Source organism: Sturnus vulgaris, chromosome 7, assembly GCF_052056855.1.
Source record: "Sturnus vulgaris isolate bStuVul1 chromosome 7, bStuVul1.hap1, whole genome shotgun sequence".
Lineage (NCBI taxonomy): Eukaryota > Metazoa > Chordata > Aves > Passeriformes > Sturnidae > Sturnus > Sturnus vulgaris.
Window position 1 is genome coordinate 24,548,171 of NC_142249.1, and position 25,987 is coordinate 24,574,157.

Below are 25,987 nucleotides of genomic sequence, written 5' to 3' on the forward strand. Positions count from 1 at the left end.
GGAGCCAACACCCACAGCTTTGCATATTTCAGGGAGACCCCACTTGAAAGGGGAGCCATGCTGGGCTCTGCCACTCACTAATTTGTGAAGCACGTTCAGGTCAGGTAGACATTTCAAATACCACATGATATTGCAAACCTCTTCTGGGTTTTGCAGTATAAAAATAAAATTGAAAATTAGTTAGGATAAATATTTATTTTCACGTAACATATCTTAATTGTGAAAAACACAATAGTCTATTCACATGTACACATAAACTTCTGTAATAAATTACATCCAAGAAATTGAGTAATTTTGACCAGGAATATGAAATTAGAAGTAAATACAGCACTACATATGCTTTATATTATGTATGATTTCAGAATGTTAAGATTAACATTGGAAAAGCACTTAAATTCACGCAAAACCAGAGTGTTTTAAAATAAAACCACTCTGAAATACTGAACAGAAATACAGAATGCCATTGAATACACTGATTTCTTAATATTCTAAGAGTTGGTCAAATGAAGCTAATACATTTTGATTGTATACATTATCTGGAACAAAGTCAGCAACATGTTAAAACACCATCAGGCTGCTTTCAGGACAAACCAGTATTGAGCTTCTATACTAACCTTAAAACAATTGGAATCTTACAATTTATCATCAAGTACACAAAACAAAGCATTTAACCTTAATGCATCAGTATTTTTTTCCTAAATTTACATATACAAACATTGAATTAGATGTAAATCCTTCTTCATGTCCATTCGATTTTTTTTCTCCATAAAAATGGCTTTTAACGGGCTTTCATAATGCTAAGGTAAATTTAGAACAGTGACCCTCTTAAGTTTGCAGCAAAATGCAATTATATATGGCTAAAGTATTAAAACATACACACTCGCATACACAAAAACATTGGAATACTTTAAATGTGCTGAATGGGAAAACTTGTTCACAAGGTGTATAGAAAATTAGAGTATTTGGGAAAGCTGGGAATGTTAGAGTCCTATGGATGAGTTCTTATGGAGATTGCAAGACTACAATTCTTGTTTTTAGGATTCAAAGTTACAGCATAATACTGAGAGTTAGCTTTCATTTTAATAATTTAAAAATTTATCTTAAAAAATTTAAAAATCGGTGAATTCCAAATAACACAATAAAACTTTAGCTCCACATCCCTATTCATTCAATACCTAAGCTCGCAGCCTTTTACACAAAAGAGCAGCTTGAAGGATCAGGCAGTAACAAAATCCAATCCTAAAAATGTAATAGCCCTAAAGCCACATTTTACTTTGCAATGTTATTTTTATCTTTTAATCAATATGTACTTGATGGAATAATAAAGAGCTGTAACAAAACAACAGGATACTCATTTAAGTATTATACACAATCTCTGAAACAAAAAGGTTTACAGTTGTTAGTGGAGAGAAGACAATATAAATATGCCCTTTATGTGGCTGAATTTTAGGCAATAAAGAGGAAGATCATTGGGTAGGTGATAAAATTGCATGTGGGGTATTGTTTGTATCTACAAAATTTTCCCTATTATAAAATAATGGATTGATTAATGACCAAATGCTTTTTTTTGGCCTACCATGGCAACATTCATACAATACAAGATAAGATACCGTAACCACAAACCGCGTTGTAAGAAATACTGTACCCATGTTTCACATCAAAGGATGTGGTGGTGTTCGTTAGCTAAGGTGAGAAAATGTTTTAATATATAATTTTATATATATATATATATATTTATATATATATAGGACTATGTTCCAGTTACATAGAAATTTTAATATTAAATACACTGTATTAAATCAAGGAAAACTTCACAAATACAGAATCTGACCCTGCAATTCACATTGCAAAAGTAATCCATGACTTCAAAAGGACAGATTAAGGAGGAAAGGATTATCCTTGTTAGTTTATTCACAGGGTCAGATCAGTTGTTATTTTATAAACTTCTTAATGTTTGCTTGTCAGTTTGGGTCTCCTGAAATAATTTACTAGACAGGTGATTTAAAAAAAAAAAAAATGGAACAAGGGTTTTCAAGTTCATCTTGAATCAAGATTATTAAGTATTCTCACACAGAAAAAGTAGCAAAATACAGTACAAACCTATTAACAGGAAAATTGAATTTGAAAGAAAATTTGCTTCTTACATTTCTGATGCAAGTACTGGTAAATGGCCAAGATCAGCAACGAACACAAAGATTTTTTGCATTGGCTACTGCAGACATTTACATTGATACTAGACAAGGTAGACAAGGTGGAATGAGACAAGTATTGCACTACATTACCTGTGCTAGTTTGAGATGAAAGACAAAAGTTACAAGGTAAATCATTTATATTTAGTGCTTGTGGCACTCCTTTAATTCGTTTGTAAAAAAATTACTTGAAGAGCAAGTCATAGACAAGTCTCCCGGTCAACACCTTTCCCTGAGTCAGCTTTCTTCTCTTTTCTTATTTCAGCACTAGGAAATGAAAGGGGAAACAAAAAAAAATAGTTATAGTAGCATTATCTCACACATACACACACATATATATTATCTACCTGAAAACCAGCATTGCACAGATACTTTATTTTTCATGCTTCATGGCACAAACTGGGAAAGCAAATGAAAATTTCTGTGCTGAATGGTATAGAAGACATCAGCCAGCATTTTAGTGACAAGGTTGGTAAAGAACTTAAGATGTATACAGACAGCCAGCATGCAAGCAAAGATAGCCACATCTTTTTTTACTTTTTGGCAAATACAACTTAATTTGCTAAATAATGGCAGTGCTACAGTTCTCAGACAATACTAGCACATTCTTAAATGGAACAAACAAGAGGTCATAGTAAGTATTTCTTGTCTTTAAAATGTATTCTCTTGTTCAACTCTACATTTAGAAGGAATGTTTCTGAACTAGAGTAGTGCGAGCCAATATCCAACAAATAGATTTGGCTTTCATTCTTAACTGGGGAGAGCAGAAATCTGGGGAGGATGGGGAGAGACAACACTCCCGTGTGGAGTGTAGTATTTACTTCCTTGTGTTTACATTATAAGGAAATAAATTAAAAAAAAACAAAAAAGTGAAAGATCAGACAAAAGCTATATCATTCAGAACACTAAACCAGAGTTGAAATTTGGATTCAGCTTTTTTTTCGCAGTTAAAACAATGTTGATTTGCCTGCAGAAAGCAATATACGTGCAAAGCAGATGATTTGTGTGTGTGAGTGTCCTAATTTACAACAGCGTAAATAAATAAAAAGTCGTGTTCTTCCAATGAGTCTCAATCACAGTATGAAAATGCAAAGAGGCTTCCACAACACAGGCAAACCAAGCCTTCAACAAAGAGTGGCAGGGTATCTAAAAAAAACCAGATGGTTCTGAGAACAAACCTGCAGCAAGCACAAACCTACCAGGTTTCATGGGAATAATTCCTTAACTAGAATGAATGAGAAATAGGCTGAGTTACACAAGGCTTAAAGAAAGCAAGATCAATTCTCAAATTCTTTAGGCGATTCATGCACAATTCTACAATCATTTGACATTTTTCTTCACATAAAAATTGCTTTAAGGATACAATTCAGTTCAGCCAAAGCTTACTTCTATGCCTATGGCAGCTTCCAGAGGTGTTAATGGAAATAGCTAAAGAATACCAACTTCTGCCACTTCAACTGCCAAATCTGTCACCTTCTGTAGAACAGTGATAGAATTGGGTATGTTACATTTTCTGCACACAAAGGGTATGCAAACAAATTCCAGAGGGGGATGAATTGAAAGTGCAGCAGTACAGCAGGCAGGGAGTTACCTGTGCTTAGTAAAAGCAAACACTGAGGTGTTTTGTGCCTTACAGTCTATAATATTTCCACGTTTTAGGTGCCTCTGTGATACCAGGAAAGTCTTCCTTCTATTTAGGATTCACATCTCTGAGCAGCTCCTGCAGATGTGGGCTTTAATGCCTTGAGAAATTTGAAAAAAAAAGGACAAGTCCAGTCTTTTTCCAGTAAAACACGTCACTGGTGGATCTGTAAAGGAGTTGGAGCTCTCTTCCTACCAGGGAGTAGTCTAACAAGCCTGAGCAGGAAGGTCTGGGATGTGGGATTTTCGTATCTTCATGTAGAAAAGGGAGCTCACTCATACCATCCACAAAGCGACAGATGCCTCTTTCTCCAGTACTTTAAAAGACCTGCTAAGTCTATCTCCTGTCCATGGTCAGATCTGCACATGCTTTGAAATTGCTCTCTGAGGGGCTTAATATTATAAGCAAAGACACAGGAATATTTATTTACATGTACCAAAGAGGGTTGGCTTTGAGATAGTTGCCTTGGTGTTCAGTTCTACCAAGAAAGGCTCAAAGGCACACCTTTAGGTCCCTGGGAATTTTAACAGTAATTTTAAAATAATTATAAATTATTATTAAATATTATTAAATTATTAACAATAATTATAAAAATAATTTTAAAAGAAATTTGGAAAATTGCAAAGTTCAGGTGCCTCTATGGCTAGGCAACTTGACTGAATCCCATGCAAGTCCTCTCTTTAGACAGGTAAAAACATTCAGGAGACTGGAATGTAGGAGCTCTCTCACACTATGCTGCTTCACAGAATCAGGGCCAGGGCACATCTTGTGATAGAAATTATCCATGCATCAGGCTGGGAAGTCATTTGTATAAACTCTTCCTGCCTAAAATCTCTTTTTGTAGAATTTCTTAGCTTATAATTGGGTCAAGTCAACTCAGCAATTAATTACTATGAGTAGCTTACTGTTAATTGCTAAATGCCTTGCATAAAAGGCATTACATAAAATCATAGTACACGATCATAAATTAATTATCCCCATTTAATAATATTTTGAGATATAAGGAAACAGAACTGACAGCAGAAAGGGAATACTAAATATCATGTAGTTGAACTTCACAAGGCATCAGTAAAATTTATTTCAAAATGAGATTTTTTTTCCCCCCCTCGATAAGGTACCCTTCACTGTGGAAATTGTGTAATCTAATACTGCCGATCTTGATCATTTGCAAAAATTACCCTTACAACTGCTACCATTCCAAGGGGTTTTTTCCTCAGTAATTACCTAGGATTGAATTATATCTTCGTGTAATGATACATGCACTATGGTTTGTAATATTTTTGTAGTTCTGTCCCTAATATGAATTAAGAGTAAAGTTGCTTATGCCTTTGCTTATCAGAAAGAAAGTCTTTCAGGGTTAAAGTTCTTTGAATCTACTCCTCTCTCAGAGTCTGAGACAAGCTAGAGTGCGTAAAAGTGCAGGATTTCAGAGTCGTCAAGGCTGTTCCTTTACAACAGGACACTCATATCTAAAACCAGAAAAATATTTTCTCCTGAGTCTTTGTTTTCAAGATCAAAGATACAAGAACAAATTTAATATGAGACCTTTAGAAAATCAGTTTCTATTTCACTGCAGTTTAAAGGCCAAAACTCTTATGTGAGCCACAATCTGTGTGAATGCTCTTTGTTCAGAGGGTCATGTTTACATCATCTATCATTACCACCAAAGAAAGCAACATCCACCAGGAAAATCACAACTCCTGTGGAGCCAGGGGCTGTGAATGTACCACATCAGGTTCTTCTCTTTCTCCAGGCTTTCACAGCCTGGACAGCAGAGACACTTGACATAAGTAAACCCTCCAGTACATCCTCCTCCTGTGCACCACACTGATTTCAGTGACAGGATCCTTTTCAGTCCATGTGCAGGGTGGAAGGCAAACAAGAGCTACACTGTTTTGACTGTCAGTGAAATATCAAAATGACCACATTAGTGGGCTGCTCCATAGGTGTCTGATTCTCTGGTCATCAACTGCTCTGTCTTGTTTATGCAGAGCAGGGAAAGGAACACTGGAAGGCAGCATGCCATTTTGGGGTGACAAAATTAAAAAGCACATATCACTACAAGTGTTCTCTTACTGCATCTCTTCACCTTGAAACAATGACTAGCTGTTTCAAACATGGGCTTTTGAAAAGTATATTTAGAAATGGGCAGAATATAATTCAATATTTTAAAAAAGATTACTAGTAATAAATTCAGTTTGACATTTGAATACACTACACTATTTTAATACACTATTTTAAATACAGAGTCAATTTCAAATTCTAATAATTGGGACTTGAATGAAGACATTCTATGTTCTTATTTGAAATTTCTTCTCATTCTGTCTCCCCAAAAACTACACAAAGTCAACTCATTTGGGTTCGAAAGTGACACCATTTTGAACTGGAAGACACAATCAAGGAAAAGGTTAGGGACAGGGTCTTACCTTTGGGAACCAGCTTCTAGAGTGATTAGGAAGGGGAGTTTATGACAGAAGTGTGATGCAAAACAATTAAATAGAAAATTGTTAAATTTTAAATTTATGGAAGCAGAGGAAAGAATTCTCTTAGAAAATCACGCTGTGCTTGAATTTAATATTTTCTTATTCCTGTAGTAACTCTGTAGCACAGATAAAATATTGTGGCTTCATTTTACTGGAATAAAATTTTAAATTATTTAACTGTTTTGAGTACAAGTGAAGTAGGCAGAAAAATGTAAAGAAATGATGCAATCATAAAATTATTTTCACTCCAAATATTATTAGATTGCATTCAGAATAGTGGGTTCTTCATACAGCTATTTCCAGGGCAGTGGTGATCACTTCTTTTTCAAGAGGAAAGAACAAAAGCAAGCAGAACAAACATAACAGCTGTTGTGCAATATCCAGGTGGAGGCTGGTGGTTCATCACACAAGCATCAGGCATGCTCAACTTCATTTTCCACTGGAGCATAACTAAGTCCCATGCAAATATTTGTGAGTTTTGTTTTCAAATAAATAGTGAATTTGTGTTTTGAGCTCCAAATATTACAACTGAACATAAGAAATGAAACTGCAAAATGCTAATAATCTTTCTAATCCCTAGCAAAATATTCTAATATTGGTCTGATACCAATATATAAAGCATAATGAAGTAAAAAAATTAAGACCTTTTAGAAGGAAAGCTTGACTCCTTATCTTTTGCATTCTCTGAGGATATCAACAGTGTCTTCCACACAGCAGTTTTTGCCATTTCGTCAGAAATGTTTATCACAGATGGGTCATCTCTAGACAAGAATGAAAGTAAATACACAGTAAAACAATCAGCAGTCTTATTAATTATTAACTCAGTAAAAATCCTTGAAAACTGATAGTGGTGACAATAATGAAGTGCAATGTAAGTTAAGAAATTGTTTAACTTCAGAAGTCCTGGAAAATTACTTAAGTAGTCTCTCAGAACATCTTAGCACTTTTTAGTATTTTCTTCTTTCGACAGTAATTAATCATAGTAACATCAATAAATTTTTTTGTGTAACTCCCAACTAATAAACAATATAAAAATTAAGAACTGTGAAATTTAATATTGCCCAAGATCTCACAGCATGAGAGTGGCATCATTGGATTAAACACGAATCCCAAAAGGTCCTACTTATGTTCTGAAACTCCACCTACTATTAAAACAATTTTAAAAGCAGTCAAAAGCCTTAACAGAATAAAATATTTAAGAGAGTTAATAAAAATGCCCCAATTAAACAAAATAATCAGTAGCCTTAAGTAGCACTTTGTAGCCATTATGTTCTTTTCTTTACCTGGACTGCTCCAAACATGTATTTATACACTTAGGAATAAAAAAATCTTCAATGTATTAAGGGGTTGCCTGTACATTATTCCTGACTTCATGGTTACATATACTTGGTGTTCAGTAGGTCCTCAGTAACTTTGCTGTCGTACGTTTTGGGGAACCACTTTAACCACCAGTATCTTGACTCTAGTTTTTAGCTACAGGACTGCAACCCTTACAGTACAGAGAACCAGGTATTATCCAGGCAACTCTACCAACATCAACACACAATGGGGATCAATAGAGATCACACTGCAAGGTAAATTAAGCTACATGTTGCCAATATAAATTACAACAAAAAGGTATGGACAAAACAAGGGAAAAAAACAGAGCATGAGTAGTGTGATGAGTCAAAAGGAATAGGCCAAGATTGTTCAGAGACACAGTTACAAATCTCCTGATTTGCATTAGGAGACATTAGGGTAACTGTGTTAAAATGTTAAAGAGAAGCCAGTCTACGATGGTGTTCCTATGAACTCACATTAATGCAGAGGTTACTGTCACCTGGTATTTCAAATCTTTTACAAAGAATTTCTTTCTGAAAACTTTAAATTACATTAATTCCTTATAAGCTGGCAACGTGTATTATTACTATCTATAACACAGATGCTTTTTTAGTTGTGTCAACCCTGCATTATGCCTCACCTACCTGGGACAGCTCTTGATTCACTCATCTTACATAATAGGATTTAATCAGAATGGTTTAGAATGTAATAAATACTGTAAGAACCTAGTTTTTCTGCAGCGTGTTCAAAACCTTTCCTGGATACCTGCTTGCATCAGGGTGAAGGGTTTGACCTGCTCTACATCTTGCTTTTGCACTGTGAACAGTCTGATCCTGCAATCCTGCCCAATGGAAAACTTCCAACTAGTGTGTCTTCTTCCTAGGGATCATGTAGAAAGACTAGAAAAGGGCTGACCTTGTTAAATGCTGCAGTGTATGGTTCAGTTCACCCATCTGCACCAGAAAAACATCCTCCCGATATTCAGTAAGCATTAAGAATAAATACTGTGACATGTTTACTTTATTTAATTGCAACTCACCTAAAAGAGGAAAGGTATATTTTACCTGTAATGTCCTTCTAGTGGTAACTGAACAGTCCCTTCCTCTTCCATTGCTAACATACTTTGCTCTTCCTAGAACAAAGGAATTCAGGCATGAGACAGGATACGAAACTGAAAAGTGAAATTTTTTTTACTGTAATCATCTTTCCATTTTCTTAATGCTAAGTATTTATTTGAAGTTCTTAAAGTAAGATACTTTTTAACTTTTACTTTAAATAGTTGACATTTAAAACCTTCCATTGAAAAAGATGTATCTTCACTTAATGCTATTTTCCAATGTCAAACACAGCATTGTTTTGTAACAATAAAGAGGAAAATTAGTAACAGTGAGTGAACAACTGTCTGATGAATTTTAAATAATATTGATTACAGGATATAGGCATTGATGTTTACATGCAAAAATTAGGTAAGATGATTTAAGTTTGCACACACTGTTTTAATACTAATAAAACTGATTTTATTACTGATTTGTCAGTGAAAGGTAGTGAAACAAGAGACCCAAAACTAGTTTTCACTTGAAGAAAATTCGGAGATGAATCTACCAAAAACCTTATGTAAAGTAATTGCAAATTTAGCAGATCTGTCTTAGCGGGACAGGAGAAGAATAGAACACCTCTCAAGCACCATGTCCTGCCTGCAAGAGCAAAGGAAAACAAGTCCTCCAGAAGAGGATTCTCCATGTCCACACCCCTTAGGTCAGGATAACCACAGCTAGGAGTTAACAAGTCTTGGCATAACCATCAAACCCTGCTCTAAATTGCTGCAGTGTGTGTGTGAGCCCAACAGACACCTGGAGAACTCCACAGCTTTCTTCCCTTTATTAGATGGCTTTGTAACAGTTTTCACTAGTGCCTGTCTGAAAGCATGGGTTGGCTAAAAAGAGAATTTATCATTTTCTGGCAGATCACCAAAGTCTCACATGCATCAAAAACACTGATTGTTGGTATTAGCTGCAAGAGCCAGTACAGTTTTCCAAAACAGTAGAATTTAATTTCTCTCTGCTCAGAAACTTGTTTCTTCAATGCTTTATTATTACAACTATTTCAACATTCACAATATTTTTTTTCTTCAAATGTTAAAGTCCTTTGTTCATTCTTGTCTCAGAAAGACTTCATTGATTAACATCAAAGTGGCTTCCAAAGGAGGTCTGTGAGGAGAAGGCACGTATCATATCCACTAAAAATGTACAAAGCCCTGGAAAAAACATGGCCTAAAAATATAAAAACAACTTAAGTGATGAAATTAGGATCCAATCAAGTAAGTTTCAGATCCTGTCAACTATATTTCTGAATATTCTTGTGGGTAGAATACTTCTATTTTTAAAAGCTGTGTGATCGCAACTCTCCAATTAATTCCTTAGGCTACATGTCAGAAGTTTTTTATTACTAGTTAATTTTGTCATTTCCAGGCTTCACAGCTTCATAAGTTTTTGACAGTTGAACAGTTTTAATAATAGCTCTAAATATTTAGAAATGCCAAAATATGTAAAAATAACCTCTCAAAATAGACAGTGAATGAAATAAAATCACACCAGTAGATTTTCCCAGTTTTGTTTTCTGATGCCATCCTATCAAGCAAGGGAAGGAAAAAAGTGACATATAACCAAAACATAAGGATAGCAAGGAATTCTTTCCAATAACGAGACCCAAAGAAGAGAGCTACCTTGGTTACTTCTGGTTACTCTGAATTGTGATGACAACACACACCGTGATGAAACAACTCTCTGGTCTGCTTTGATTCAAGGGAGAAAAACAATGACTCACATATTTTCATTTCAGCCTGGTAATTTTACAGGCACATACTAGTAATAGTAAATAATCATCTTGATGTTTCTTACAGGTAAAATCTTTAAATGACAGTATGTTGAATGTGTCAAGGAAATCAAAAGTTCTCCAGGTTACAGATGAGGCAGGGAGTTTTCAAAGGTCACAGAAGAATCAATCCTGAAGGCAGAGTAATCTAGTTTGTATAGCTGCATATTCAAATTATTAGCTCGTGTCCTATTTCTGCAAATAAAGCTACTAATGGGAATCCTTAACAAACACATTTCACTGGTCTTGGATCACGTCTCAGGGCATCCCTAAGGATAATTTTCAGGTTGGTAAGAAATTATCTAAAATGCATATTCTTTGAAATAAGATGAGGAGTCCAGATCTGTAACAGCCAACAGGGTGTTAATGCCACAGGATGCAAGTCAGAACATCTGGTTAACTGGGTTAGCAGTGTCTCTGACCTTTTCATTGCAGAGTCATAGTAAATTGTTTCTGCAGAAACAATTTACTGCAAACAGAAGGATAGCTCTGGCCCAGAGTGTAACTGGGACACTGCACAGGGTTATGACATTGCTGAGCAGAAAGGGCACAGAGTGATGCCCTGTTCCCTGAGTAAGGCTCAGAGGTAGCTGGGACATTCAGGGCCTTAAATTCTGCACTTCTTAGCATCTCCTGCAGGGATGAGACCCAGCCCAGTGCAGCATCCAAGTGTCCCAGGGCTGGCACCTGAGGGCTTTCCTACAGGCATAGGTTCATCTGTGCACACCCTCTGAGTGGTCTCAGAAGCAATCCCCAGCAGGACTGTGGATAATATTTTATATGACAATATGGCAGCCTGAGAATCTACATCCCCACCTAGGCCAATCAGATTTGTAACCTTAAAAGCACTTATGCAAAATATGACAATATTACACTTAGATACTGTTAACAAGTCTGCCTGGTGCATGGAATGTGCCTTACAAAATTTTCTCTACATGTCCAAAGGAGAAATTGATAAATTGCTACACAGAAAGAAACCTGAAATCATGACCCACCTCTTTCTCAGCATCTTCCAGTTTCTTCTTCTTGCTCTCAGGCATCAAATCATCCAACCAACTGAGCTCCCGCTTGGTAAAAAAGAAATCCATGAGTTTTCGGACAAATACCAAAGCTAGGACCTGCAAAGATATTAATTCAAAGAATTAGGAAATTAGGCAAGTAAAACAGACAAATACACTTGTAGAAGAATACTTCCACAAGTGACCAGTATGTAGCTAAAATTTTATCCTTTAGTATTAATAAGCTAACAGCTGCTATTCCTTTGTAAAATGCTTCAAGCCATGCTTCCTTTGAGCAATCACGGAGGTCAGTAAATATCTCCTATTTTCTGCCAGTGAAACTAGTGATTTCAGAGAAATCACTTAAGCAGAAGACCGTCTTTATTTCTCCCAAGACACAGAACTGTTAGGCTCCATAGTTCAATAAGCAGTCTTCCTCAATACGTGTATGTTCTTTCTGTAACAGGATTTAGTAATATTCCTTAAATAAAAAATATCAAATAAATTTTAGTATTTTTCTTTAAGAGAATTTTCCCTAAGAGAATATAAGTTGGGATATCTACACATAGGACTCAAAACAGAAGTTAAACGTCAAATTTTTCATTACTTAATACATTGTCCTTGAACACAGAATCAAATCATTATTATAATTAACTGCCCAGAATTATTTTTTCTTTTGTTATAATTATCCACAAGTGAAAAGGGATTTTTAAATGAAATTTTAAAAATGTCATACCATCATAGGAAAGACAATGGCAGCTCTTGAAACTTTTATAATCCAGAGAAGCACGAGACAACTCAGCTGAATTATAGTGAAGAGATGGACCTTTCTAAGAGGAACATGCCTTAGATAAATAAAATCTGGCTGGTGCTTTGCAGGCATCCAGAATAACTTTATCCTGTCAAAAAGCTGAAAGAGAAAATTTTAAAAGTTTGGATCAAAATGAGGTGTAGGATCATCTATGCTGGCATTCACACACTGCCTAACAGATCTTGTTATTAGGCAGGATAGGCTTGTTATTCTAAAGTCAAAAACTACATTATTTCAGCAGCACAGAAGAGACTTCTTCAGTTACAACCATAAACCTTTAATCTGGACTAGTCCAGCAGTGGCAAAGGACTTGTCTTCTCACCACTGAGCCACCAGAGTATGAATGCAAAACGTGCTATTTAAGCAAAGTTTAATTACTTAGTTAGTCATATTTCATTTCCATTTTAATACACATGTGTCTCCCTGGGTTGTATTGCAGATGTGCTGAGACATTGAATTCTGCTGAATTACATTCCGTGTAGCCATACTGCAGGGAATACCCTGTTCATTGGATGTTACACACAAAGAAAGTGGTTACTTTGAAATAGCACTGCTAATTGTTAACTCTTAACATTAGGCAGAGCCAGACTTCAGAGTGGTCATGAATGAGTTGTGAATCCAACTGAAGGGAAAGCTGGTTGATCCTGTTGGGCATATGCACTGGCACACTGCTTGCCTAATACATCCTAGACTCGTTCTGCAACAACTGAGCTCTGCCTCCTTTAGCACATAAAAAGCTGCTCACGGAGGGACCTCTGCAGTCTTTTATTTCCTGTGAATCAACAACGTTTCTTTTACTTCACCAGACACTTTATCTCAGGCTGTTTTCTTCTCCATATTTCACTTTATTCACAGAAACAGAAAAAGAAAAAAAAAGAAAATGGAACGAATGCCAGAAAGCTGACTGCCATGCTGCTAGCAATGTATGTGAGGGCTTCCTATTTTTCAGGCCTATTTGGCTCCATACTGACCTGAGACATTTGTGTCATGGCACAGTCATGATGGTGATACACCAATTCTCCCTGCATGGATGAGCCATGCTATATTCACACAGCCTTCAGCAATGTCAAGTTTTGAAAATTTTTATTGAGCATGTGCAAACTGCATTTTTTTTAAAGGCTTACAATTTGACCAGATTTGAGCAGATTTCTTTCTCACAGAAACAGCAAAAAGCACATCCTCCCACAAAACCCATCTTATCAAATCTCCATTCCTTGTCCCAGCATGGGGGAGGGAGATAAGGAGGGGGATGCTATCACTTTTCCAAGTAAAGATAGCCAGATTTCAGCATGCCTTAAAAACACTCCTCAATAGTGTAGTGTGCTTTCTTATACCCCTGTTCTGAGAAACAGCCGAACCATATTAAATTGAAATTATTTAAACCTCAGTAAAAGCAAAGCTACACTTCTGAGAATATCAACCCAAAGCATAAGAGATAGGCAGAGTTATAAAAAAAGAGTATCTGAATAGAGACCACCAGTCAAAAAAAAAGAAGTTCCCAGCTTTGCTTACAAATGGAAGTCACTTGTAATCAAATATAATGAAAAAACAATCAGAAATTTTCTTTGCTTTTTGTATTTGACCTTTTGCACAGTGTAACTTGTGTTTTCACTATGTGATTTTTCTTTCTCAATTGTCCCAGAAAGTGTGTCGATGCCTCGTGGGCTGGAGGATTTGACACTGTGCCATTTAATGCTGCAATGAGCCAGGAGAAACACAACACAGCACAGCCCCAACCTGAATGCTGGAATGCCAGGCTTCTGCCAGCTACTCCTACTTAAGGCCACTGCAGGAATGCTGCCCTTCCACTTGACTTGGCCCTTCATCCCTGAAGTACTGTGGCTTGCAACAGTTTCCCCTCCTTGCCTGGAGTGTTTATTTGCACAGGGAAGACCTTGAAAATTTCACTTATGTTAGTTTTAGGGCAAGTTAGCCCTAAAGGCAAAGTTCAAGATACAGGTAGCCCTGCAAAGGAACTTGGAAAAGGCAGCATGCAAGCAAGTGAATGGGGAGGCAGCAGAGAGGGAAGAGCCCCTGATAGGTATTATTCAGTTTTTAGGCTCAGCAAAATTCCCTTGTAACAAGACAGAAGAGAAAAATCACCACCCAAAAAATAGGGGGGAAAATGGAGCATATTACCTAGAGGGAATACTGTATTTAGAGAGAATCAATTTTCCTAAGTGAGTCACTTTCAAAAATTAAAGGTTGGCAACATTCCTTTAAGATTATACATAAAAGTGAGTACAATGTTATAAAAAGTACAGCTATATTTCTTATAGAAAGCATTGTCAATAACACAGTCATCATAAATCCATTTTACCTGAATTCCCTTTAGAGATGAAGCACCCATGTAAAGAAACACTCCATAAAGTACTGGCATAGGAATAAACTGCACAAACAAGCAGAGAAAGGGAAGAGCATATTAAATACTACTTAACAATTTTAAATGCTTCTAGAAAGACATTCAAAACAGTTGAAATACAAAGTGCCATATGCCTGCATTAATCAGACAAGTTGTAAATTCAGAGTCACTCAATTATAAATTAATAATGTTTCTCAGAGTATAAAGCAAAAGAAGAATCTGGCTTTGTATATTTATTTTCCTCTCATGGCTAGTTATTACCATACACCTAATTCTCTATTAATAAAATTAACAGAACTACACAAAAACCTGAAAGCCTTAATTTACACTTAATTCTTTTGATTTAAATACCGCTCAGAAAAATGTTCAAGATCCACAAAATACTTCTTACTGCTAAAAGTAATATTTTGTGCTATAAGCATTTAAAAATGGATGAGTGATTCTGAGGAATGATTTTTAAGAGATTTTTTTATGTTCAAGTTCTCAGCATATACCATGTAGGTAAATGAGCACGTCCATAGAGAAGAATCTGTTAGAAATACTAAATGCACAAAATGCACATTCTGTGTTTTTCAAAGTGAGGGCTTTGTGATATACTTAATAAAATACTGCGGGGAAGTACAGGTTCTAAGAGCTTATTGACCTCACTGCAACAATATGCAAGACTAAATTCTGCTTTTACTAAAGCCAGTGCCAAAACTCTCACTGATTTCACAGAGGCCAGATAATACTTTAAAAAGTATTAAGTGTATACATGGTATTACATATAACTAGACACCCTTTTTAAGGACACTGGTGAGCTGTCTTGAGTATTCAGGAAGCATGAGATAATTTTCATGTTCATTTCCAAGAAACGAACCATAGACCTTCTCTTGCAACTGTGGAAATATTTGTAAATTACTCGGAACCACAAAGTGTTTTTAAATTATCTAAATAAATTTTAAATCGGTATAACAAGACTGTTTCATGATAATTTGCCATGGGCCCAAAGTATTGACAAAGTGTTAATCTTCATCTACTGCAGCTCAATGGCAGAATTCCCTTTGACTTCAGTGAGGCCAGATTTTCATTACAAGGTTTTTATTTTTTAAAATGCTAGAAGTCCCTAGGCACTTTATTAAGTAAAATTAGAATTCCACTTTAGACTCCCATTATGCTAGTTAGTAATGTGCCTGGAAAGATCATTCATTAAATAATACAGTAACAACAGTGAAATGTTCAATGTAGTATTCTTTAACTTTCCCTTACTTCCCCAAATTACCTTTAGAATACTTGTCAAAAAGACAGATGAGCCCATAAGGATGAAAATCATGAGCCCTGTGACTCTCTGCTCCCGGATTCCAAGAAATTTTGGCTGCTCCCCTGGAGCGGAGCACTCTGATTCCAGTTTTAAGCTGTTCACATGGGAAATAGAGAGGACAGTGGCTGCAACAAACCACGGCAATCCCATAATAGAGCACACACCAAGCATCACTGCCACCATGAGTAGGTCGAGGTGGTATCCACATCCTTTCTGTTAAAAAAGTAAGGATGGAAAGAAGATGTAAAATGACATCTGAATTAAGGAGAACACTCCTGGCAGGCATTCCTAATGAACAGCTAGAGACAATTAAAACTTTGAGACTTGTAGGAAAAAAATAACTTCCTTCTATGTGTTATGCAGGTTGAGTCAGTGGGGATGGCAGACTGCTTATCTAAGGGGAATTCATACTACTTCACACTCAGTTCTCTGGACTCCTTCTAGTTATGAGTCCAGTGTACCACAAACCCACCCTAGAGTGGGCACCAAGCAGCTCTCCTGCTTGTAAAATTGGTACTGGTAAGGCACTGGAAAATACATACATTTTCTGTTTTAACTAAGTCTCTTCTTAACAATAAGCAGAATATCCAGCTGGCTGCCAACTGCCCACTGCATTAATCTTAGTAGACTCTCCATCCATTCTTACAAAGAGGTGGAGAAGTATGTATTTTTATTGGTCCCTACACAACAATCCATAACATTTGGAAAGTCAGTTTATGCTAGAAAGGGCCATAAAACCACACTGATCCTTCTAAAGTTTTTTTAAGATGGTAAGCACATGATACACATTTTCACTAACGTAGTTTCATTTCAAACTTAGATGAGTGCAGGTAGATAGAACATAAGATATATTAAATTAAAATATAAAATCAGGTACTGGTTTATTGGTTTTCTTATTCAAACATAGCATCATAATATTCATATGAAAAGTCAGCACAAAACCTTTGGGTTTGGATCACTTCTGTAGTGGTCAAATGCTACATAAATTCACCAACAGGTGGATAATGGTTTGCTTTTGTGCATAAAACCCTTTGGCCGAATCTTAGATAAATTTAAAAACCTGCAATTACAACCTTCACTTGAAAAAGAAAAATGCATCAAGCTTGGTTCTATAGATATCTGCTACCATAGCTGAGTGGGATATTTCACTTCAATTTTAGCAAGTATCCAGGACCTCCTCACAGCTGCAAGCAGCAACTCAAGCTATTTTCCTTTAAAAAGTCAGGTAGTTAGCCATCTCCACAAAACTTTGCAATATGGCAACAAATCCAGTGTCATGGTCTGGTGAAACTGCGATGTTCATGCAAACAATGTGAATATGTTGAACCATAATTTTGCCTGTAAACCCATGCAAATGCCTTTTGACATAAAAAAAGTAACTAAACTAAACTTGGAAGGGTTTGCTACAGAGACTGCCAAAAGCTGAAATGTGCACTATCCAGAATTTGCTATGGGAAGTATAAAAAAAGAGGGGAAAATGAGTTGGAAGCAAACAAATCATTTCTTTATGAAGACAACTTTTACTTCTAAAATGGGAAGCGTCTGGGTTTATGAAAATGTAAGCCACATATCAAAATGAAAATGCCATCTTATTTGCTTACATTATTTAAAAAGGGGGAAAAGTAAAGAAAATGAAGAGAATCAACTCCAGCAACCTTCCCTCACTCCCCAAAAGTGCTTATGAATCTTATCTCCAAGACACATCTTGACAAACTCAGAGATGTGTCAAACACAGATATTAGTTGCAGGCACAATGCACTCAAAGAAAGAGTTTAATTCTAAATCCTAACAGAGACACCTTTTTTTACCTTCTGACACATTTATGAGGAATGTATCTGCTAATGCATACAGAATCCGAGAGCATTTCCTCACATTCATACATGATCTGAGGAACCTGACATATGGGAAGAAAAGGAAGCATAGCAACAGGTGATGCTACACCAGACCCCAGCAAAACTAAAACGCAGCAAGACAAGGGGGCAGCCAGGAGGACCATCTGACTCCCAGATGCCAGTGCTGAAAAAACACATTCCAAAGCTTGGCAGCAAATTCCTGCATCTGTCAAGTTAACCACATGCAATGCTATGGATTGACATGAAGAGCCAGGCTGACAAAGAGGGCAAAAAAAGAACATATCAAATGTCACAATCATCCAAGAAGAGGCAATGCAAAGTGAAGGTTGCAAATGCATTTGCTAAAGCAACTTGGGATTGGATTGCTGCTTATTAAAAGTATGTCAAAAAAAAGCCTAAGCTTGCTGCATATACATGTACAGAAACCTGCTGCTAGATTTTGCCCAACAGTTTTTCAGAGGGGTGATGTCCCTTTTTCTCTCTCCATCTGTAGGCAACTAAAGTGTTAGAGAACAGAGCAGGAAGTTGTCCTATGTTGTTTTAAGAACCCATTGTGCCTCTAAGGCTCAGTTTTATTCTTTCCCCTTCTTTAATATAGGAAGGGCATTTTTAAAAAGGATGGGTAGAACCACAGAGAAGGATGGAGAGAGGGGAAAAAAGATCTTATATTACAAAATAACCCACAAGTCGCTTTTAAAAATCCAATCCAGTAGAACACTATCAATACCTGAAGAGGCAATTAATATTGTAGTATTTAAGGAGATTATTAACTTGAAGGCTTTTTTTTTTATTTAAGTGAATGAATCATGCTTCTACTGAAGCACTGAAGGTAGCACTTTCTTAGTTCAGAATTTGTATTCCAAATGACATTCATAAAGTTTTCTGTATGGCAGTGGATCACTGACACGGGGCACAGGTACTACACAGACCAACAAAGAAAAAAGCATAAAAATTACATTTTTAAAGCATTAAAATTTAAAAATTTAATATATATAATATATAACAAACTAACACACTCAAGTAGATGGATGCACATTACATAATCTGAAGCAGAAAACAACAGTGAAAGTATAAATTTTGACTGAATACCTTTAGTTTGTGTTCTTTTCTATTGATAATGACAGCTGTGATCTGCTGGTCCATAAAGATAAGGATAGTACAAAGCAGGGCTGGAATTACAGCAGCTATCACTGTCCACCAAGGATTAGGCCCCAAAGGAGTAATAAACCAGCCACGATCATCTCTGGTGGGCTACAAAAACAGTCATGCATGGCCTGTCAGAACTGTAAGGGTTATTTACATTTCAATCTCACAAGAATACATACAAAACATTATTATGATATGTCTTCCTTTAAAACCAATCTATATAGAGCACTAAACTTCCTCAGATGCCAAAACAAGAAATTATATATAATAAAATTATCTGGATTATTACGGACTTGGTTGCACTTGATACAGTAAACCCAAAATTTGGAGGAAGCCCCAGAACATTACAGTAGTCTAGGATTTGGGCGATTTGAGTCTTGTTAATCTCGCAGTGATAACATTAGGAAGCAAGAAGGGGCCTGATGGGAGAGGTTCACTTACATGATTCATGAATCAGAGAGGTTGCATAATACATTGTGAACACAAAAATTTTAAAACAGCATCACTACTCCTTGATGAGGATGATAATAAAAAATTATAAACCCATCGTAGTTTACTATTACTTTTCAAAATTACAAAGCAGTGAAATTTATCAACTTACCTTAAAAGCATTTGGAACCTGAAGTTTTGGTGATGGAATTCCAATGGCATAGTCAATTAAAACCATGGACAAAATCGTGAGAAAGACAGCAAAATCGCTGACAACAGACCGTACCTACGATTGTTGAGAGAAATTACAATTTTAACTAAAACATTCTCCTCGCTGTTTTAGTACAGCTTACAGCTTTAGCTTACAGCTAAAACCATGCTTATTCTGATACAAGTTTCTAACAGAGGAAAGATGCACTGTCTACTTCGCCAGCAGTTTACTGCATTTGCAATGCATACAAAATTCATACTTAGACATGACTAATGCCAACTTTTGAATTGAAATAACAGCACATACCTTTGTTGGGAAGTAGCGGCTGGTTTTGAACTGCTTCAGTGTGGATGAGAGCGTTACTGTAGAGAAGAACAGGATGACAGACCAGAAGAGGACATCTGGAACGTAAGGGCCATGATGACCACAGGCTCGTCCAACAAACTCACCATGAAACTTTTTACATTCCTATCAGGAAGAGAAAAAGAGCATTGTTCTAAAAATTATCCATGCTTACACTAACATTTTCTTTCCAATTTATTTCCTAAATTGCAACCAAATTGTATTATTAGAAATAGTAAAACAATTACTAGATATTTATTCTTTTAAACCTCAAACCCCCCTATGTGTGTATCTAGTCTGCATGGAAAATTCTCAAAGCAATCTCTTTTTTAGCCATATTAAATGATGAAGTCACTAAGATATACCACAAATTAAGGCATTCATATAAAAACAGCGGTTTTTTTCCAAACTCAGCAAGTACACTGATTTATTTTCTGTGTAGAAATACAGATTTACGCTTACTAACACTCTCCAAGTGTGGAAAGAAAAGTTCAAAAGGCACAAAGAAAAAGGCTGCTCCTGGTGCATTCCCAAGAACTGCTTTTTTGTTTTCACTTCACAGGCCCAGCAATTGAAGAAAAAGCTATTTAGGATGTGTGGCATTGGCCTAAAAGGCGCCAAATACATTTAATACCACACGGGGGCAGCACATCCTGCAAATTGTATTTTTCTTTAAAAATATCTGATAAAATGCCGGAAAACTCAAAATCTTTAACATCAATTATATTTAACATCATTTATTATCAATATGCAGATATAGTAGAAAGCATTTCCAGTACTTCTCCACTACTATCCTCAGTTATCTAAAATCATAAAGAGTAGCTCTAGAAATGTGAGCTATCAGCTCTGGACTCACAATCCTTTCCTTCTCCTTCTCAGTCCCTCCACACTTATTAAGAAAAATGAAATGAGCACCCAGAATCAGGGATTCCAGGCAGAAATAACCTGCCAGATCAGGATCTTTTCTTATTAAATCAAGTGTGTCATTGGCTCATCAGACTCGCTGAACAATATCATGTTCTGGGAAACTTCAGCTTTGAACAAAGAGTGTCTTGGAAAAATTAATAATTGCCATTTGATGACTGTGAGACAAAGGAGTGCAAAGCTTTTTATACTGGTAGAGCAGTAAGCTTGGGATGAAGTTCATTATGTGCCTCCTGAAGAGGATTGTGTCACCACCAAAATCCATTTCATACTTGGTCCAAAATCCTTTGCTCACACTTGGTTTGTCTTGATAGCAAAAAATAATCATTGGGTTTTAAGAAACAATGAGAATCCAGTTCTTCAGAAACTTGAAACATTTCAAGCAGACACAAGAAATATATGAAGATATGATCAGTAAAAGAGACATAATGGGGTGAGTCTGACCAAATATTTACAGACAGCCATGTCTAATCTCTTACTGCAGTTCTCTAGAACAGAAGTTTCTTGATGATGCTTGCAAGAAATAAAGATACAAAAGTACAAAATAATTCAGTTATTTCTTTGACAACTATAAGGACTGATGGGAAAATTTGGACAGTTATACTGCTACCTATGTAAACTCAAGTTTTTATAATAAGCTTTCACAGAAGTTTTTAAAGGTTTTATATAATGCAGCCAGTCTTTTACATTTATAGTTAAAACAAAATCTGTTATTTTAAATCTCCTCAGCTGCAAATGTACTCTGAAAAACACTGTCAGAGATCTGAGAAAGTGAGAGGAGGAGTCTGCCCCTGCACAGATGCTCTTAGAGTGTGCTGCAATTTTGAGAATATTCATTCTGGACTGCTGGAATCCCTCAGGCCAGCAGTTCTCAACTTTCTTTCTGCTGTTGCCACACCAACAGAGTTGAGGAGCAGTCCCTGCTCAGAGCAAGGCATGGAAGCAAGACAGAGCAGCCATGAAGACAGCTCTTACTTAACATGAGCTCTTCTGCATTCCTGCCTTTTTAAAAAAAACAGAACAGTATCTTCTGGACACAGTCCACTGAATTGGCTTTTAAGTGTTCAATTTGATTATGCCTATGATTAGGTAAATTCAGGATTCTCCTCAGTCTGGTGTCTTTTGCACTCAAATCCTCTTTGACTGTGTAATGAAATGATCCCTTTGTGAGAAAAAGTGGTGGCTCAATCTGAACACAACACTTTAATCAAGTTGTAAATGTCACTTTGAAGAAGGCAAACTTTAATTATATAAATCCTTCAAACAAAGTGTACTGTTAAACTTGTTACACATTCACACAAGCCCCACTAAACTGTAGCTTAAGCCTCTTCCTCCCCTGGGAAAAAAAAATTACAGAACTTACGTAAGAAAAAGTGGTCACCAAAGAGAAAATGTTACAAAATTTCTCCCCGTTCTCTTTTTTATAGCCTGAACTATTGCAAGAGTGGTTTAGAGGAAATAAATGCTTCTGATTCTTTCTACACAAGGAAACTTTGGTTTTGCCATCTGGCAGAATTTAGGACAAATTCATTGTCATTTGACATGTTTGACTTAATCTCAGCCAAGCTCTTGTGCTAGTGTGTCAAGAAGGTTCCAAAGCAGGACATAAAATGCACACACTTGCTTTAATGTGTACTATCAGAGTCTGCTTACAAAAAGCTTACAAAAGGAGATAATGCTACAAAGTCCATGTTACTTTTTGTTAAGTATATTTTATTATTTATTTGAACAAATATGAGCAGAAAAACTTGTATTTTTAATATATATTTGTTGCAGTAAGATGGACAAATTTATTTATACCTATGCCTTTATTTATTAAGTCCTAAAATTTACTTACTGACACAGTTAGGTTCCCCCATGGTACGTCAGGTGCAGATATATTGTAGTCCTGCCAGTATTGTAAGGTTTTATTGCTAGGATGTTCTGGTTCCACACAATTGCATCTGAAAAGAAAATATTTTTTTCCTTAATAAAATATATATCAGACATTAATCCAAATTATCAATTTTATGATACACTGAAATTATGCTCTCCATTGACAGATAACTGTAGTTGCAATGAATTCAGTAAATGCATGCTTTGAAGCAGTCTGTGGCTCAGTAGCTAGTGCCATTACTGGAGCATCATTTGCTGTGAGGTGCATATGCATATATAGTACATAACGTGACATATTCAAACCACTGATCACAGGAAGCTTCACCACCTGTTTTCTTCCTTGTCTAGTGATACTTCTGAGCTCAGTTTGTAACACTGAGAATATTCTTGTCCTGTTACACCCTCTTACACCTAACCCTTCTCTACATGGACATTAGATGTTGTGTACAGTTCCAGGCTGATCCATTTCTCAAATAACAAACTCTCTGCATCATCTTTCTTTCCCAGATAGAAAGGTGCCTTTGCATGCAAAACTGCCCAGCTACCCAATCAACTGTCAGGACTCTGAGTGTCAGGATCACCAGCACCAAAGCCTCTCTGAACCCTGTGTCCCTTGTTTTTCCTTTCCCCACAGATGCTGTAAAAGCACACTCTTCATTTTAAATTGTGTATTTTAACACACAAAGTGTGACGAGGCAGTGTAGGAGGACAATATTGCAAATAGGTATTTTAAAATCAAAATTAAGTCTTTAAAGCCTCTGAAGCTACTGTGGGAGGCGTTTTCTTTGACAAAGCCTTCAAAACATCCAGGATACTCTGAAGGATCCAAGATGTCAAGTGCGCTTTGCAATACACTTTAAATTAATCCTACTTTAATAATCCATAGCACCATCTAGCCTGCTAGTATTTTACTGTGCTTATGATGACTTTCAATAAATTGTGTACTCTCTGATAAAGTTTTCAGGAGTAGCTGGGGACAGGATAACATCTGACTATTGCGTGCAGAGCCACTGAGCATCAATTGCATTACAGCTGTAGCAGAATATCAGTTTATTCACTTACTTACACCATCTATTTTCTATGTGACTGTTTATCTTTCCACAAAATGACGGTACTCATACAGATTTGTATGATTTTCTATATATGAAATTCTACCATCTACATCGTGAGGACACTGACATTCTATTTAAATTACAATACTATACATGTGACAACAGCTGCATTCAATACATAGATAGGGAAAGATGCAGGTTGTCTTTGCAATTCCTTACTTTTATTTTAAATGCAGCTATTTACAAAAGAAAGAGAAAACCCTTACAGCCCATGAACAAAAAGCAAAGAAAAGAAAAAGCAACTGCATTCAGAGAAGAATAGGGCCTGAGCCAAAAGTCCTTGACTGGATCTTTCAAACATATTTGATATGCTTTGGATCAGGCCCTAAGTGCAGAATGAATGTGTGTTCAATGTGTAGCTCAAAGTATTACAAAATGGGTTAAATGAAGCACATCACTACTAGTGAGCTACAGGAGCAGAATAAAGCCAAGGCAGGCTATGGCCACGCCAGGTACTGCAAGGGGGAATTCGATGCTCATGCAGCAATAGAGGCGGCTGTGCCAGGTTACTGCTGGCTCCTGGAGCACAGGAGCCCCTTGGCCCCTCCCCGGTGTCCATCGCCGAGCGGCAGAGCCGCGCCATGGCCCGTGGCCACTGATTCCGGCAGGCTGGGTGCCCTGGGTGCTCACTCAGCCACTTCCTCACTAGAAGGGAAGGCTCTGCCTGTCGCCAGCACTACATGGTACAGCCACGCTTGCTGCAAACTGCAAAATTACATTTAAAGGTTAGAGGAGCCAAAATTTCTGTTTCCTCAGAAACAAGGCAGTTGAAGCTATAGTTTAATACAGCTCAGGTAAATCACCTTCAGATGAGATCACCTGTTTATTTCTATAGCAATATCACTTTCCTCCTGCACAGCATTCCAGTCTGGTCTTTATCAAGTTTCACAGGCATTTAGCGACGGCAGACTGATCATCAGCAAATAAGTGACTTGTGCAAACTCCACCCACGCAGACCGAAATCACCCTGCACAGTGCTTTTGTCACTGAATGGGAGCAGAACTAGGCCCTAGCTGTAGAGATCAGATCCTGTTTCTACTCAGAAGGCCATTCAAAGAGTGATCTCAGTGTTTTGATATATACAGCATTACATTGCTTTCAATATTGTATGTGTTTTGGCAACACTGACATTTTGATGTGAGATTGTATCATGGTATTACTGTCTTCCAGCATCCCACTAATTGCTTAACAGTATAGAACTGTGAGATAGTAAAACACTCCCTGTCCATCCCAGAAATCACAAATGAAGGTACCATTCAATGCCAAAACATAAAAACATTATCTACCAAAATGTGTCATTTTGTAAGAGATGTAATGGCTTCAATGATAACTATTTCCCAACATAACTGACCTGCAAGGAGTATCTCACATTAATGAAATAATGCTTCCGATTTTAATCCTTTTAATATTTTAGTCTCTTTCATTGTCATTTTTACTTTGAGTAATTTTTCCAGAAAAAGTAAAATATGCTGAATAGTTAACACCAACACATCCTTCTATTTTCCTGATAAAATATTACTCAGAAGGCTGGAACAAGCAAAAAATGATTTCTTCTTGGGGGTTCAAATGCTCTTAAATTCTTGTAAAGTTTTTTGAAGCTCTGAGCACTTGCCCATGACAAGAGATCTGTGTGGAGTTTATGCTATTACCAAATGAGTAACAGACTATACAAACACCTGCATTTTATAAGCAACATATTCAGCTTTAGATACAGTACCAAGTTAGCAATGTACTCTGTGTCTTTGAGTGATAAGTCAGCAATCATCTTCCTGATGCTAAAAGATTCAGAAGGATTCTTTTGATTCTCTTTCATCATAGCTAGAATACAGGCAGGGAAGAATCTGACACTGGTTGTGGTAGCAAAAGCATTGGTGTCACTATGGGGGGGCAATCTTTTCTGCCAATCTCAACACATCTATTTCATTACACTGATAACAGAAATAATTCATTTTTCATCTTTACATTTCTGGATACTGCAAGATATTCTGATCTCCTGGTAGCAATTCAGATGTTTAAGCATGGGTGACTGTACACTCCATGGTGTCTGTGACATCCGTCATGAGTTGGCACATATGACAGGATCTTCATTGACTCATACCTTTGTTTTCAAAGCAGCTGG

At 36.6% G+C, this 25,987-nt stretch overlaps 1 protein-coding gene across 7 annotated transcripts in view; it reads right to left on the minus strand.

Moving 5' to 3' along the window:
- Positions 1 to 2,323: 2,323 nt before the first annotated feature.
- Positions 2,324 to 25,987, minus strand: part of SLC4A10 (solute carrier family 4 member 10) — a 145,504-nt gene continuing 121,840 nt past the window's right edge. For 4 of the 7 annotated variants that reach the window (XM_088168140.1, XM_014880885.2, XM_014880884.2 and 1 more), the window contains 11 exons: positions 22,719 to 22,824; positions 19,922 to 20,083; positions 19,577 to 19,690; positions 18,919 to 19,080; positions 15,938 to 16,189; positions 14,635 to 14,703; positions 12,240 to 12,413; positions 11,501 to 11,623; positions 8,699 to 8,766; positions 6,959 to 7,075; positions 2,324 to 2,456 (listed from right to left, as the gene is read on the minus strand). In XM_088168140.1, the coding sequence (XP_088024266.1) occupies positions 2,390 to 2,456; positions 6,959 to 7,075; positions 8,699 to 8,766; positions 11,501 to 11,623; positions 12,240 to 12,413; positions 14,635 to 14,703; positions 15,938 to 16,189; positions 18,919 to 19,080; positions 19,577 to 19,690; positions 19,922 to 20,083; positions 22,719 to 22,824 (1,414 nt within the window). In that variant the 3' untranslated portion in view covers positions 2,324 to 2,389. Of the gene's footprint in view, positions 2,457 to 3,388; positions 3,415 to 3,790; positions 3,932 to 6,257; positions 6,296 to 6,958; positions 7,076 to 8,698; positions 8,767 to 11,500; positions 11,624 to 12,239; positions 12,414 to 14,634; positions 14,704 to 15,937; positions 16,190 to 18,918; positions 19,081 to 19,576; positions 19,691 to 19,921; positions 20,084 to 22,718; positions 22,825 to 25,987 lie in introns of those variants that run through there. The other 3 variants (XR_015804892.1, XM_088168143.1, XM_088168142.1) reach the window with 3 other exon arrangements.